The sequence below is a fragment of the Trichoplax adhaerens genome, genomic scaffold, assembly GCF_000150275.1.
Source record: "Trichoplax adhaerens TRIADscaffold_3 genomic scaffold, whole genome shotgun sequence".
Lineage (NCBI taxonomy): Eukaryota > Metazoa > Placozoa > Uniplacotomia > Trichoplacea > Trichoplacidae > Trichoplax > Trichoplax adhaerens.
The window spans coordinates 3,189,721-3,207,071 of NW_002060945.1; the positions used below are offsets into that span (position 1 = coordinate 3,189,721).

At 30.6% G+C, this 17,351-nt stretch overlaps 2 protein-coding genes across 2 annotated transcripts; both read right to left on the reverse strand.

Annotated features, from left to right (window-relative positions):
• Positions 1 to 565: 565 nt before the first annotated feature.
• TRIADDRAFT_54348 (uncharacterized protein) lies at positions 566 to 12,247 on the reverse strand (the record flags this gene model as incomplete). Its single annotated transcript, XM_002110880.1, has 29 exons — positions 566 to 1,283; positions 1,391 to 1,425; positions 1,503 to 1,550; positions 2,029 to 2,096; positions 2,533 to 2,626; positions 3,557 to 3,663; positions 3,859 to 3,921; positions 4,956 to 5,004; positions 5,118 to 5,203; positions 5,313 to 5,394; positions 5,535 to 5,603; positions 5,671 to 5,721; positions 6,088 to 6,195; positions 6,598 to 6,678; positions 6,829 to 7,002; positions 7,460 to 7,525; positions 7,632 to 7,672; positions 7,872 to 7,918; positions 8,079 to 8,126; positions 8,309 to 8,388; positions 8,598 to 8,743; positions 9,307 to 9,415; positions 9,530 to 9,625; positions 9,701 to 9,761; positions 10,224 to 10,265; positions 10,477 to 10,551; positions 10,984 to 11,275; positions 11,535 to 11,727; positions 12,101 to 12,247. The coding sequence occupies 29 exons, from the start codon at positions 12,245 to 12,247 to the stop codon at positions 566 to 568; spliced, it is 3,276 nt and encodes a 1,091-aa protein (XP_002110916.1).
• Positions 12,248 to 12,552: 305 nt separating this feature from the next.
• On the reverse strand, positions 12,553 to 16,152 carry TRIADDRAFT_54349 (uncharacterized protein; the record flags this gene model as incomplete). The annotated part of the gene is made up of 7 exons (XM_002110881.1): positions 12,553 to 12,690; positions 13,495 to 13,544; positions 14,078 to 14,199; positions 14,555 to 14,732; positions 14,882 to 15,193; positions 15,409 to 15,559; positions 16,084 to 16,152. 7 exons carry the CDS (start codon positions 16,150 to 16,152, stop codon positions 12,553 to 12,555), a joined length of 1,020 nt encoding a protein of 339 aa, XP_002110917.1.
• Between the last annotated feature and the right edge of the window lie 1,199 nt (positions 16,153 to 17,351).

The window sequence follows — 17,351 nt, forward strand, 5'->3', positions numbered from 1 at the left end:
ATTAGCAATTTATAGCATCAACTATAGGACGCATTCGGCAAATATTCCAAGACAGTGTTGATAAAATTAAAGTTCGTGTACAATTGAATTCATACAAATTAGCGTTAATATAGTGAAGGAATCAACTATTTAAACCAGTCATTACATTCCTAAATCAGAATGATAATCAAAAATTGAATCATCATAAATAATTCTAATATGTAATGGATATACGTATCTTTGAAAAGTGACAAGTAATTGCTATTGCCTTCACATTTCTATAGGAACAATGTACTCAATACAGTAAGTAACTAAAGTGAATCATTAAAATTTCAAGTGAACTGACGAATGCCATATTACAATCGAACAATTTCGCTTGTTTTTGATAAGGAATTCCATGCTTTAAATAGAAGAACATTAATTTACGTTCCTATAAATTTTCATTTTTAGCTAAAGAAAAGTCATAAGAAATTCTTAATTTCAGTAATACCAAAGCTCAAATATTTCATTGAAAAGCTTAACGTGCAAACCTTATTAAACCTACTAAACATTTGTGAACCTTTTTCTAATGGATGCAAAATTTCGACTAGAAAAATATCATTTCCGAATCTGACAGCCCTTCACTATCATTCTCTTTATTTACTTCGTCATCAGAAAACGAGCTATTTTCTTCTACGTCTTTATCAACCACTGTAGGCCCAGATATTGCAGAAATTGAAGAAGTATTTGGTAAAGAAGTAGACAAGAATTCCGTACCTTGTGTTGATAAATTATTTCGATCATTTAATGTGGAAATTGGCTGATTTGGGATTATTTTAGCTCTAGGTAAGCAAGGTGACGGAATAAAAGTAGAATGCCGACGCGAAGTATTCAAGTTAGTCGCTCTTTTAACAGCATTGTAGCTTAACGGCGCTGAATGTTTCCTAGTGATAACCTTATTATTATCAGGTACATTTCCAGTCTTGATTATTTCTGGTATAACGGGACGAATTGGCTTCTTAGAGAGTTCATCTTGCAGTTGCTCGTACTTTTCTTTCCATTCGTTTATATTATCTTGTTGTTCTTTAATTTTCTCTTCCTGCCGACTAATAAGAGCTTGATGATCTTCCCATTCCTTTTGGTCCATTTGTAGTTCAACAATTTGTGTTTGTTGTTTCCTTATTACTTCTTGTAAGGATAAGCTTGGTTTTTGAACATTATTCGAAATCGTCGTATTCATTTCTTTTATTTTTTGATCTTTCATCCTTAACTGCTCATCTAAATCTTTGATCTTATTATCACTGCAGCTAATCTTTCCTTTTAAACTGTTAATATCAAATTTTTTAGGCACTACTCACAGTTTTGATAAATTACAACTTCGTCTAAACTATCTAATTTACGATATAATGATAAATTGATCCGTCTCACAAACCTTTCAATTTCGTTGTCCTTCTGACTTGTAATTAGCTAAGAGTAAATATGATTAAATGATTAAGTTAAAAATGTATGCAAATAAATTAATTTTAGATTAAGTATAACCTTACCAATAATCTGTTGATACATTCACTTAATGTCACTGCACTATATAGGTGCTAAATGAATATACAAAAAACGATTTCAATGTTGGCTATTTGTTTCGAGTAATTAAAAAGCTGTTACAATTAATGGCAATAATTCTAGAAAATTATCTGCGATCTAATTAAATATCTCTAAATCTTCACCTTACTTTATATATGATAAAGTAGAAAAAATTTAAAACATATAACTCTCATAGGATTCTTAACAATTTAATACAGACTATTAACCTATCTTAATACAACTAAAGTCCTCAACCTACACTGAAACTTATTAAAAGTAGAAGTCTCTAGTCGGCTCTTTACTGCTTTAGTTAAATATAACTGTATTAAATTCAATAACGAACAAATATCTGATTACAAATAAATATAAGCTTGTGAAAGAAAACATCGACATTACGCTGGCATCGTAATGAATGAGTGAGAAAATACAATCTGATACAATTAATCAGATATACCCACAATTAGCAATCTAAAGATTACTGTACTTTATTACCCGTTCGCTGGCTGCAGGCGATAAGTTACATGGCGTAGTTGCTATTGATGAAGGGATTGAGGAAGAATCTATTTAAGAAAACACAGTCACTAATTATACTGTACGCGTACTTCGAACATTTTGTTTTCTCATACTGACAAGATAGCTTTACATCATAAAATGGTAATTGCTTTTCTATTATATATTAAGCAATTTTTCTAGAGGTCTAGTTCGTTCTATCCATAATATTAAGGTCATTGATTACAGATAAATCCTCATTAAATTATATACTGTAATTATTGTCCTATAACTCCCTACATAATTTGCTTAGAGAACTAGCTCAGTCTTTATCTAGACTAAAAGTATATATAGACCATACTCTTAGCTGAATAATAGGTACCGGTGCTAGAATCTATATTAGCGCTATAGCTTTAATATAATTGAACTATATTTAGCTTATATAGGTAATTAGTGATAGAGAAATAAATTAAAATTGACATGTCAATGAGTAAGGTACTTAGTGACCTTGTGAATCAGACTTTTCAATTATAAAACTATCTGTTTCATCTTTACTATCCATCGTTTTCCTACGTCTAATAGCAATTGGCCGTAAATCAGGCTAGAAAGTGAAATATTCAAATATTATCAATTAATGGCATAATATGTAGATAATTTGAATTTTAGAGGTAATTAATTCGAAAAAATTCCTTAGCATTAACAGCTAGGCACGTCGATCTTTTATGCTTACATCCGTCATACGTCTTCTTGATGAGTGGTCAAAACCGTGAAATGTTTCGGTTCTTTTCGGCATAGATTGTGGTGTTTTAATTAGCTTCCCTGAAGATACCGCAGCTAGCATACTGAAGGCTATCATTTTTGTCATACATAAGAAATCGAAAATTAATTGCGCTATAGCCAAATCTTAAAAATAGCTACTGTTATGATATAATCTACTAGTATACACTGCTTTTCGTCTTAAGTCTAGGGGCTACAGTGACAAGTAATGGTAATATCTATATAAGCACGATATTTGATATTATCATGAAAAGTGCTTTACATTAACTTACACTCTTCAATTGTTCTTTCCAAAAGTTTCCTGGATATACATGGATTAAGAAAAAGCAAAATAATCACACTCAATAAAGAACTATTTATATCGTAGATTTACCATAGAACATATTGCATAGTTCCGGCAAAAACAATACATTTCCAGTATCATGATCAATAATTTACTAGATTAAACGAGTATAATATTAGAAATATCAAAACTTCCAGATTGATATCGTTTTCTACTTACGAGTCCAGTTTTTCGTATTCTTTTCTAATTTTATCCTTAATAAAAATCAAGAGTACATTTCAAACAACTGTCAGTTATATATTAAACTATAAAAGAATTGTTATGATGCATGTATCAAATTTAGTAAATACTCAATACTAGGAAGGTCATTTCATTATAGTACTATGAAATTGAAATACGTTCTGTAACTTGTGCTCAAAGCTAATAGTAAATTATTTAGTTTACGTTTTTATCAATTGAATTAATTCATACCTTTTGTTCTTCATCTTCAGGAGTAAATGCATTAAACATTTCTTGAAATACTTTTTCTCTTTCCGCAATCAATTTAATGATTTGTTCGTCAACGATTTTGGATTGCTCTAGAGTAGTCAAGAGAGAAATACTATATTTACGACTTATCCTGCAAGCTATTATTAGCAAATAGTATCTGTTGGGAAAACTCTTTCCCGACAATTATTTCTTCAAGTTCTCCATTGAATAGCGTATTAATAACCGCAGCGGGATGATGTATCGCATGTCAAAAATATCTAACACTATACTTCAGAAAAAATTACCTAGCAGTTGGTCAAACGGTGATAACAAGCTGGAGTTTTCTGATTGATCATCAATGCAACCATCTATTTCATTGATTTAGAATTATAAGATCAATAGAATACGGTACCGTATGTGAATAAATAGAGTTGATGGTGCAATATCTCCACACCAACTACTCATAGGAATTTTGTAAAAAAATACTAGCCTATGCCATCATCATTTATTAGACTGTCTTCAATTGGAGTAGCTTTCTGTACTGCGTTATTAATTTGTTGAATCCAACTGTAACAATAAATTCGGTTTTACCATGCTGCCACATATCTTACGTACTGTATTTCTATTAGTTGATTACTTTTAAGAAAATACATTTACCCCTTCTTCTGAGATTCTGATCGACATATCAATTCGTACATTTGTGGCTTTTGATCACTATTATATACCATGTAAATAGCTTTAGGATCTATGTTGAAAGAAGGACATAACTTAATTGATTTAACACTTATTACATGATATGACATGTTAATTTACATTGCATTTTTAATATTTAGTATGATATTGAAGCTATTTGAAATTATCAAGCTCTATTTATATTTCATAGGCTATTAATAAATTATTTTTATAGAGTATATAGTAAAATATCAGCTTTTAAAATGTAAAATGAACCAACAGTTAAGGTAGTAAACAATAGTAAGTAAAATAAGGTATTGGTTTACGAAATATCAGACTATCGACAGACATCCCAATAGGCTTATGACCATGTTTTAAATATAAGACAAAATTTATCGAATTAATTAACATTCCGAATGCTACATAAAAATATAGTGACTCCAGGTATAAGAAGGAATATTCACACAAACGCTGTGTGATTACTGCTAAATTTGTATTAGGAAAAACAAAAGTATATAAACATTTTGTTAAAAGGAAAGTGTGGGTGTGTAGACATTAATTCTCTAAAAGCTGCATAATGCCTTGATGTATGAAATTACTTTTATTTAAAGTGACTATCAATTGATAATGTCAAATAAATCAGGGTACAAGTGCGTGCGAATGATATTCTGTCATGTAATATATTATTGTATTTAGAATTTCAGATAACTTTACGAGAGCTATTTTTTACCTGCAGCATTCTCACGTATCATAGCTTTGCCAATAGGAACTATAGGAGACTTTATACATAGAATTTATATCAGTAAGTGTAGCTTTAATCTTATTATTGATCTTGGGAAATATATTTTTTATCGACACTTAGTAATTTCAAATCTACTATAATTATGTACACCTTTTGTTCAATGGGCAATAAATAAAATTTTTGATCTTTTTCTTGTAATAGTACGATCAAATTGTTTAGTAATAGTGCTTGTACGTCTAGTTTTAATCAATAAAAAAATTTTCACATTGACTTTGTTTCCGTAAATTAATGGATAAAATGAATTCAAAGCTTACATTATGATTTAATATAGGTCAGCTGTCTTACCTATAGATTTTCCGCGAGCACCTCTTACTATTAAGCTATCTTCTAATAGCAGCATGAAATGTCCTGAAGCCAGATTTAGTTTCTGTAGTATAAACACAATCAAAGATAAATGCTTAATTTAAATAAAACTCGGTTAGATTAATTTTAAGTCATCGTAATTCTCTAATAAATAATATTAATTATTTATATCTTTGTAAAAGTATTAAAACAAATATTCATCACCTTAATGGGGGTCCCCTGAATTGTACTTAATGCTTTTTGATCCAGCTTACTCTGAATTTGTTTTAATCTCTACAAATCAATAAAAACGGTTATCATTGGCAAATGTACAAATCTTTCACTGGTGCTAAAATTATACCTGTATGCTTTTATATCGCTGAATTCTTTCATCAACATTAGTTGCTGTACTCTGAAAATCAAACGACATTCTCATAAAAATCAGACGCATTGGGAATATAGCAGAGTGAACTTCCTCAATTGGTTGATAAAACGATCATAAAAATTACCATACAATTACTGTTATTGTTAATTAAGTAAGAATTTAAGTGCTCCATCTTTAAAAAAGATGATACTAAATATCAGTAGCCGTGTGAGATAAAAGAGGCTACTTCAACCTAAAATCTTATAATAGCGGATTACAATTCAACATTCAGCTATAAAATATATAATGTTTGTAAATTAATATTTCAAGAATATTATTACTGCCACGCCTCCATGCGAAGAGATTATGGTGGTTTATTGTTTACCGTAAAACTTAGCTTATTGAATAGCTTACCTTTACTAAAATTAAGGCTTGATTTAAGTAGGCATAGTCGGGAAAATGTTCTGTTATCATCCATAGATGATAGGAATAAGTAAAGATAGCTGTCTCTTTAGCTTTGATCTAATCATTTAATTTAATAGACATAATTGTAAGTGGTCACCTGGTGTTGATTTGATAACCGCTTGTATCAGTATAGGATATTTTGTTAGCCTTTGAGTTACTAAAGTAAAACATTCTGGAATGGACAATCGACGACAATATGGGTCTCGATCACATTTCTAGGTACGATAAAAACAAAATATTAACATGATATACTTTGATAATAAAAATCATAAACCATAATAATATCATATATAATTCAATCCAAAATCGAACGTTGACCTTAATAAAATTTGAAAACTTTCTTTGCTTTAATAAATCCTGAGCATATTCATTGAAGAATAAAGATGTTGAATTAACATCATTTTCATATAAAATGAAAGTGCTTTGCATTCATAGTAGATTTTTGCATATCTGACAAACCTTATAAAGTGCTAGTGATTGTATGTGATAACTACAGAAATTGCCATAATTCTCATCAATTTCAGCCCCATTTTTAGTAAACTAAAAGAGGAAGTTTAAAAATGATCACTAGCGAATTATTCTAATGTTAATAATAAGTATTTAATAGACGAATTTCGATATATATAGTTATACTATTTTTATTCTCCTGGATTATTTCTAGGATCTACTTATTAGGTGAGATTTACATACATGTTCAACAATAATGTCGCCGAGACTATTTACAACGTCTGATTGACACTGTCTTTCGGTTAGCTTTTCAACGAAAATGTTACTTAATTCAATCATTCTTTCAATTCCAGGGAACATTCTTCTTACTAACTCCTCTTGTAGCCCTGCTTCCTTTAACATTCCCCTCATAAAAATCTAATTTTGCATTAAAATAGGTTACGAAAATTGATTAGTATAATGTTCAGTATCAAAAAGTAATTACCGCTGTTAAATCGACGCTACATTTAATAACATTAGCTTAGTAAGAGTTACGCCAAAGATTTACCAATTGTATTATCTTCAATGTTCTCAAATGATTCTTTTCCGTTTTTATGAATTCTGTCCAGAGCGATTTTTTTAGAAAGTAAAATTAATGCAGGTTTGACATCTTGTCGCACAATAAGTAACAGATCATAAGCGGTATACAAAAAGGCAAATACCAAAAATAACATCTTGTCGTTTAACTTCTTCCTTGTTCATCTTCTTTAATATCTAATAAGACAAACGAACATTTTATACGTCACTGATTCAAAAGACTTTAAACTATCCTTTTACTAATCCGTTTGCGCATTTTTTACTTATTAATAGTTTTATTACTAGGAAGCTTGAATACCGTTTTGCTAACTGTTGCATTCCACGCTTCAACTTCTTCCTTTAATGCCAAGTCCGGATCAATATCCTAATTTAGAATAGACTTTGTCAATATCTGTAAACATATATTCCTAAGTTAAACAGATTTGGCTTGGGAAATCTTATTTCGTATTTAATATCTTTTTCTGGCTTACATAGCTATCATCTCTCGACTCTTCTACCATGTGAAAAGTAACTAAATTAAAAAAATTAAAATTAATCCATAGCTGGAAACTTGGCAATTAAGATAACCGTATGAAAAATAATAAAGTAATTCAGAATGATAATATTAGAACCTCTCAATGTATTGCAATGATACGGAATTAGTACTTTAACTGGTTTCGTAACCAATTAATGAATGCATTATCAATCAAAGAATTTCTCAAATATCTTACCCTCTTCGTCGGGATTATCTTGAATATTCTGATCTGACTGAGCAGACCTATGACAAAGGAAGAAGTCATTGCAAGCTTATTGTAAACTTTATATGCTCAGATACAAAATTCTTTAACATTTAATAACATTTTACTAGGTATTTACAAAATCCTACAAATATTTATGAATAATGCCATATTTTATTACAATAGATTCATCTGCCTTACTTCAAAGGTTGTATATACGTTGTGGTATCGCTATCTTCTGTATTAGATCTAAGAATAGTGTCACAAACCATAGGATATAAGTTATGACAGCTTAAGTTTGTAAAGGTCGAAAAAATATATTAATTCTTTAAATCTGTTATTATATACGAACTAATATAAATTAAGGACTTGTTGCTAGGATTCGTACAAATTGATTTGCAACGAGAAATAGCTAAATAATATTATTGTACCTTTGTCGCAATGGTTTTCCCTTTGCTGAAAGTATCTGTAACTCGTTTTGATCATTTTCTGGCTGATTTTGATTACCAAACTGAAGCAGTCGATAATCCAGAGAAAACAATGAAAATCGTCATTACATTTCGTATCATAGCTGAATGAGAAATTCTATATTAATAGTAATCACAATTGATAGTTTTATTGACGATAGAATACTATAATTATCCTATAATGAGAATTATTTTCGTGAACAATAATAAGAAATACAGTGAACAGATTATAATTAAGGTCGCTTGTATCTACCTGCAACTGAAGGTATGGATTTTTGGTGGGTGATATTTGTGGCGAATTGCTATTTCCAGATTTTGTCTTAGCTGATCGCGCAGATTTTCTCTTATATTCGACATATTTCTTATTGTCCACTTGAATTGGCGCCCTTCTTTGATAATCTATCATTATATATTCTGTTAAGTAAGCTCATTAATTAAAATAATAAGAATACCATGATGGAGATCGTTGTAACTATATATTAACTATCATTTGTTGCATCTATCAACCTTTTGTATCGACTAGAGACCGATCATAATTGGTATCCTTATGGCTTAGTTTTTTTTGGTTGCTTTGCCGGTAATTTTCCATATTCTTATAATGAAAATTTATTTCAAATTGATCCAGATGTTACATTAATAGACTAAGATTATAAACTATTTGGTCGTACGCTAATTGTATTATCTAGCTTATTAATACTTTATTTACCGCTCGTTGTAACTCAATAAACTTTAGGCAGGAAGGAACGTTATCTTTGCAGTCTCCGTTTGCGTGAACGACGGTTCTGCATGCTAATTTCATGATAGCGACATTATAGGCGGTACAGGTAGAATGTTGTTTAGCATACAAAAATGAAATTGTAAACAATCAATTTGCAAAGAAGTATTATGCTGCGTCTTTAGAGCCACTGTTAATTTATCCTTCGAATATACAGTGTAATTATAAATAAGAAAGATATCAATACCTATACACATCAGACTTTCGCTCCCTTTAACAATCTTCTTGCAATATTCACAGGTGGCATTAATAATATACTTCCCACCTGGAACGAACTGATGTGTTGTTTTCCTAGTCTAAATAACATAAATATTATCATTTCTTTAGATATCTAGCGCACGTAGTGAGTATTGTCAGTATATTAGACATTTGCCATATACTCATGCTAGTAATGCAACTTAAGTAATAACCTTGCCAGACTTTATGGATTTACTAAATATAGTCAATCTTCTACCGACACCACTACTAGTAGCTGCAGATGCGTGTATTTTTGATTTACCACGGGCCTAAGATTTAAATCATATTCTTTTCGATAAACCAAAGTAGCAATGAAACCTTAATTCAATAACGTAGCTACTCACCAACATAGATCGCTCCGGATCATCTCGATCTGAGTGGTATCCAACTTCATCTCGGACAATGCTGTTTATTTCCGAGAATGAATATACATTGTATATGGTATAATTATAATTCATATATGAAATTTATAATCGCTGAAGCATAAAGTTTAATCGCACATGAACTTATATATATCGATGTTCTTCAATTTTAAAAAGCAAATAGGATTGTACGAATCTTAATCAACTTATTTTTGATTAAATGCAATTGTTACGAAATAAACTACGTACTACAGAGTGTAAGTGTAAGATATTTAGATGATTGCAGGGCCATTAAGGTAATACTTTGCACATTCTTTCGAATGTGGATATGACTTAAACTACCAATCATCCATGCAGTACAACTGTAACAACCAAAAATAAGAAACTAGATCGGATAGTTTATATAAATCGACGAATAGGTTTACAGGACTGTAATTATCAATCGAGAGAAATAAGGATTTTCATATCTCTACATGAATAAAATGAAACTCAATTATAAGCGAACCTTCCTCTGGGATATCTGGTAAACTTGTCGAAAGAAGGTTGTCTATTTATCAAAATAATAATAGATAGAGTTATGCAATTCTTAAAATTCTAAGTCTCCATAAGTGGTTTCACCAACACTACAGTAATAATAAGTATAGTAATATAACAATTAATAGAATTTTGTTGTAACTTTTTGATACTACATAATTGTTCGATAGGTAATATATTGTGGTATTTAATATGTATGATAGTAGCTGTAATATTTTAATTACCCTTTAGCTGCTCGTTTTAATTCCGCTTCCATAGTAATATTTTTCTTTTTCATAGGTCGCCTAAAATTGTCAATACTGTATTTAGCAATGTTAGATGGTATTAATTACAAAAATTTACACAATAACGCTATAATAAAGTATATAGTAGAGATGAGTAATGACGAAAAACTATCTCGCGGCTAAATTTTGAAGTTATAATGGGTATGGTAAATACTATGAAAACAATAAGGACCGTAAAGCTAAAACATTTGGTACAAATACAGTATTTAGGAATAAATCTGTAATTATTACATTTTACATATTCTAACTGACCCTTTCATCTGCTGCAACCTAGGGGGTAAAGTCAATTTCTCTGAATAGTTGAAAACACCAGATATAAGTGCCAGGATATATATAATATCGTGATAAGCCAGTTGTAATAATTATAACTTTTATGAATCAGATTAATGATATGTTATCAATTTACGACATAAAATCAAATTTTACGTGGATTGTTGACTTTAGTACCTACCGTCATCCCACTCATTGTAAAATTCTGTTGCGCTAGCCTCTCGCAGATCTTCTGTTGATTTTGCGATTCGTTTCAATGAATGCATGTTATCAGAAAGTCTGTCACCAAGAAAATTCGCTCCAGTGTCAGAGCTAGCACCACCCCCGTTTATATCTTCTGATACCGCATGTATGTCAAAATCGTAATCAAATTCATCGTCGTCATTAGAAGGTAATGGTTGATCCAGTCGAATGTTTAAACCAACTTCGTTATCGTAATCGCTCTCAAAATCTAACTCGCTGGGATTTTCTAAACATCATAGAAGCAATTTTTCAATGTATGGATTATTACAATAGTGTTAAATAGCATCAATAATTAAATCTATTTTAAAATGAATTTCATGAATACAATGAGATACTAATCAAAGTTTATAATTTTATATGAATTTGAATAAGAATGGCCTATCGATATTTGATTCGCTTTTTGCCATACGCATAGATTTCGAAAACTATAAAAATGGTTTAGAATCAAAGGATATACCGCTGACATCGCTTTTAATAATTATTACCTTGTTTTCCTTTACCGCCACCATTTAAGATGTTGACCCAAGTATGCCGCCTATTGCCCCTTTTTGATTTATATTTTTCGATTTCAGCAGCGTTAACTCTATCGTCATCGGATAGCTCATGTTCGTCTCGATTTAAATTTTGTAAGTGCGAGCCACCTCCGAATAGCCATCTTACAAATCCTTTGGAGGTATCCTATGTAATTGCATTTAGCTATATTAATACATTGTATATACCATAGACATAGTTTTAAAGAAGATATGCAGCAAAAGTAAGGTGACATTATCATCAGCATGAAGGAAGATAGCTTCATTTCTGATTATTAGTTGCTTTACAGAAAGTATCAAATAATGTTGACGCCATCACTGCAACGTTTATATTATATACGATACCATGTGTATATAGATTATATACAGTAGTTATTTTCCCTATTTTATGAATTGTTACGATGCTCAGAAGTTGGGCAATAATTTATTTATTTGTCACTGATATTCAACACTAAATTAATCGATGCGGAGTAGAAAATATCATTACTGTCACAAGATTTACTCTAGCATACTTTACTTACTTTCACACTACCATAATTATTGTTGTTGTAGCTGCTACCATGAAAGTAGTTTACTCTCATATCGTCTTTTCCTTTATGATCGAAGTTGGAGCTTTGAATATATGCCTTAAATGTGTTCAAAACCCGATCTAATATTACGGTATCCATCGCAGCAACCATAATTTGGGCAGAAAATTATATAAATGATAATTTTATAAGATTATTCACATAAAGATGTCGTATAAAACAAAAATCATTAACGATAGTAGGTGTATAAACAGTTGCGTTTCGTAAATACAGGTTAACATTAATTTCACATCCGCTTATGTAATGTATTACAACTTTAATTTGAATTTAGAAAATATTTTTAAGTTATGGTAGTATTTTATGTTATAATAAATATTTGACTGTAAGAAAAGGTTAGACTTTACATTATTCCAACGATACTATTAAAATCGTTTGAAGTAAATAAATCATAATATTTTACCAATTGCTGATGACTGAGGTGTTATTGATTGAATCGTGATATGGTCTATACCAAATCCTCTCTCGCGCAGACTGTTCTTAAATTGCCGGAGTAGCGCATTATCAGCGTAAATCTTTTCTAGAGGCTATAACATTGTTATATAAAAATAGTATATTTTGTATTAAGAGCACAAATATTAATTGGCCAAAGTATAAAGCATTATATGTAACTATGATCGAATACATAAAGAGAGGAATTGAATATTTTCCACTACAATGCAATAAGATTTGCAATAACAGTTACAAGATTTAAATTATAAATTATTCAGACACCAACTTTAGTTGTAGTTTCGATGGATTAATTCTGCTGATAATGTACGAATAATAGTGGGGTAATAATTAAGTAATATGATTGCAAAAACATTGCATAAGTGAAACTTTAAATAGGCCCGAAAGAGTAAGAGTATATTAACTCGAAGCTACATTATTTATTATTAGTGCAAGAATGGTACATCAAGAATTGATGATTGTTAAAGTAAGGCACATTTAGAGATTAGTAAATTTTAATGCAATACGTTTATTTATAGGATTAGGGGCATTGTATTTTCTGTACTTTTATCAACTTTAAAGCCTCTTCCAATTTTCCATTTTGACCGTATTATGCAAGAATATTTTCTTATGATATGATAATAGCACACAAAGTGAGTTAAAATGTGTGCATAGTGAATCAAATTCAACTATACTTCTTTCACTTATTGTATTAATTTATTAACGGATTAATTATATAATAATTATTCACGATAAGAAAATCAGCAAACGCTTAAGAATTCAAATAGCTATCAAGTCATTGATCATAGAGATAATATGAAAACATAAAAATCAAGGATTATTTATAACAGCATATATCATTAATAATCAACAAATCGATATTAAACGACTTTGAATTTTACCTCATCTGCTGCAAAGTCTTGTAGTTGTTGGATTTTCTTAATATCTTCATCTACACAGTTATAAATGAGAATTATAAATGAGCGAAAATACTGTAGTAGATAGATTTACATGATATATTTAATTATACGGCATTGTTACTGATTTCACAGTATCGCAAAGTTTTCTATATATACTTAATCACGATCATTTTCTGTAATTTAACACATAAAATACGTCAACCGAGAATTGCTAAAGCTATTGTTAATTCATAATGTATTCCAAGTGCGAATATGCTATAATATATACCAATAAGTACGAGTAATCTTTTCGTATTCTTTTACCTATTTACCTTAACTTTATAACTTTATAAGATAGATAAGATATATTATGTAGGTTATCAATATGTAAATTGATCTTGTAAATTAAATCTTTCAGACTGTATGCATTCTTTTATATTCTCGACACAACTAAGCCTAAAATCTCAATTACATCCACGTCATTCCATATAAAAGTCAAATAAAATATCTTATCATTTTTTACAGATATAGTTATTGTTACGTGTAGCACAGATTTATATGTTTTTCGTTGACGTGGTCTACTTACTCGGACTGAAATCAGTCTTTGCTTTCTGTCTTGTGATCATGGCTAATCCATTAATTAGAACTTTTGCGTAAGATTCAAGTAAATATATTCCGATGCAATCATTATCATCGTCGACGATATTACTAAAAGATCCGCAAGATATCCACACGTACGTATGTGTATATATAAATATTCATATTGAATAAAGAATTGATATCAGTCAAGAATTTTGATAACATGTATATGCAACTTTAAACATATTAGATAATATTATCATTATAAACATTAGTATCAAACGTTTCTTCAAAAATTAGCATATTATAATTATAATCGGTGAAACTATTAGAATTGCACACATATGTATCGAAGTCGTAATTTAAATTTCTGATCATAGCCATTATTAAATAACTTTAAAGTGAAGAAATTTCTGATATAGTATATATTAATAGTAATAATGTGTATCTAACGATTAACTATAAGGATTAATGCTCAATTTACCGCTGCATATAGTTTTCGATCGACCGATGGCCGTATTTCTTAGCAACATCAATAACCAGTTCATTACGCTTATTTTTAACCATTAGTCCCCGCTGAGCATCACTTGCTTGCAGAAGGAATTTTAGTGTTTGAAGTAAGCCAAAACGAGTAGCAAAGTGCAATATAGTATCTTGATTTACTAATTTAGAAATGCGTGCAACAAAAATGATAAATTATATTTGTCAAGGCCATAATACTTTTCAATCGATCTTTAAATTTCTGATGACAAGCAATCGTTATTGTATGCGCATTAGTTAATAACATGATCAATTAGTACAAATATATCACCTATGAACACTTTGCCATCGGAATTGTGACGTAAAAGGGACCAATTTCTTGGTAAAATATTGGTTAATTTTAGTCCTGTGGCTAATCTATTATCTAATTCAGCAATATCTACATCTCTTAATCCAATTGATTCCGGCGATAGTGCTGCTAAAAATTCTGCTGCCTCATCATTTATTGTACTGAATAAAAGAAATTCAGCAACATATTGGCCTTGATCTTGACGATATTCGAATTGACTTGTTGCCAATGGATGTATACCATCTTCAGCTCGGACAATTAGGGAGACTTGAACTACTTCTGGAACATCGTGATCTTTATAATAAAGGCATATTAAGTTGTTGTAAAATAACAAGTGTAGGAGGCTTATAATTTATTGCACAAAAAGCATACGATAATAGCGATGGTTCAGGTACAGTACAATATAAATACGATCATTACATTTCGTAGTAAATTTACCTTTGCTATAATTAGCTATAGCTATTACATCATTATCTTTATTTACTTAGATTACTATATTCGATTATTACCTGGGATAGGAATGCGCAGCCTGTTGCCATCAATTCGCTGAACTGATGTAATGTGGCGTAAACTGCTACCTTCGAAGACGAAATATAATTCTTTGTTATTTAGTTGGACATCGCCAGAAACAGTAACCGTGATGCATTGACAGTAACTATTCTGTTATCCATACAGAATAGCAGCGATTCGATTGAGAAAAATGCCACAGGAACCATCGAAGGACATTACATATTTTCATTTAAAATTACATAAGAAAGCAGTTAAATCTTAATTGTTATGTATGCCTGTAGGTAATATAATTATGAAATGTCAATGTACATATCACAATCACGTTGAATTAATCTTTAAACAGCACTACAGTAATTGATTATTACTCTGTAGGGTTATTTCTCACATTAGCTTTTCCATCAAAATTCAAAAATATTATCATACATTATTGCAAATTTTAAAGTCTATGATAATTCTTCGAGTTTTATAAAGCGATAGCCTGTACTATAAAGGAGTAAACATAGTCATCTTTTTACTGATTGTAGAATATACATCATTAAATTGGCCATGTTTCAAAATTACTTGATATTCTCAGAACGATTAGTCAAATATTCGCAGTATTTGTCAATATTTGATATGGGGATATTATTAAAAGTTTCAACGTCCTTCAGTGAAAGATCTTGGATATCAATTACTTTACACTGAAGAATGATCAAAATTGCCTGACCGAGCACTATCTTTCTCAGCTTCTGTAAAATGCCCATGCCAGTGAAAAGAGGAACACCTTGGTGATAATTACGATGTCAGCGTTAATACGCCATACTCGCATGCGAATCAGCAGATTATTGTCAGAAATTTAGGTATATTGGAAGATTCATGATATAAGTCACTTTGTAGCTGTCATGCAGCCCTGCAAAAATAGCTTAATAGATTGTAGGAAGTCGTTAAGTGATATGTAAAATTGTAAGATTGACACTGTATGTACGAGATTATAGATTAGCTGGAATCTTAAGATTGTCTTGTGCGCATATCCGTGATAAAAAGTTCCAGTAAATATTATAGCTTTGGTTAGGAATGTTATTTCAAGATGGTTGGATACTAGAGATAATGGGAGTAATTTAATTTGATGCTCGATTAATCAGAAATTATAGATCCAGTTGAATTATAATGTATGTAAGCAGGAGATCTCATCTTCCTGAATGCTCGTAACTTCTCTCAGCTGCTGTAAATTTCTTATCCCAGTGAAAAGAAAAATGCTATCGCTCTACCCAAGGGTAATTATGATACCAGCGTTGGATTGAGACAGCAAGTGATTTTGGATTTCAATCACTGCTTGGTCTTTGACGGTTTTACCACTCCTATTCCAATAGATTGTTGCCAAAAACTGCAATATGCTGTAACAGAACATCTACAACATAAATTACTTTGTAGTCTACCCTAAACAAATGATTAAAATTACCTAACTGAATATTTTTTTTCTAGCTGCTGTAAAACTTCCTGTGCCAGTGAAAAAGAAATGCTCCAGGGATAACTACGATATTGATGAATTTTAGAGTGAGGCTGCAACAGGTCAGGTCTCGATTTGATCGTACTGTTGAAGCTCCGTGGTTCACCTATGACCAATGACGAGGTGAAGTTGGACAGCTCAATCTCAATTCCGTATCTTTACCCTTATGATCACCATAGTCCAGCACATTTAACAATAACTAATAGGGGGTAAGTACTGCTGTAAATTTCTTATCCCAGTGGAAAAAAAAATGCTATAGCTCTACCCAATTACCTAACTGAATATTTTTTCTAGCTGCTGTAAAACTTCCTGTGCCAGTGAAATGCTTCAGTGATAACTACGATATTGATGAATTTTAGAGTGAGGCTGCAACAGGTCAGGTCTCCATTTGATCGTACTGTTGAAGCTCCGTGGTTCACCTATGACCAATGACGGGGTGAAGTTGGACAGCTCAAT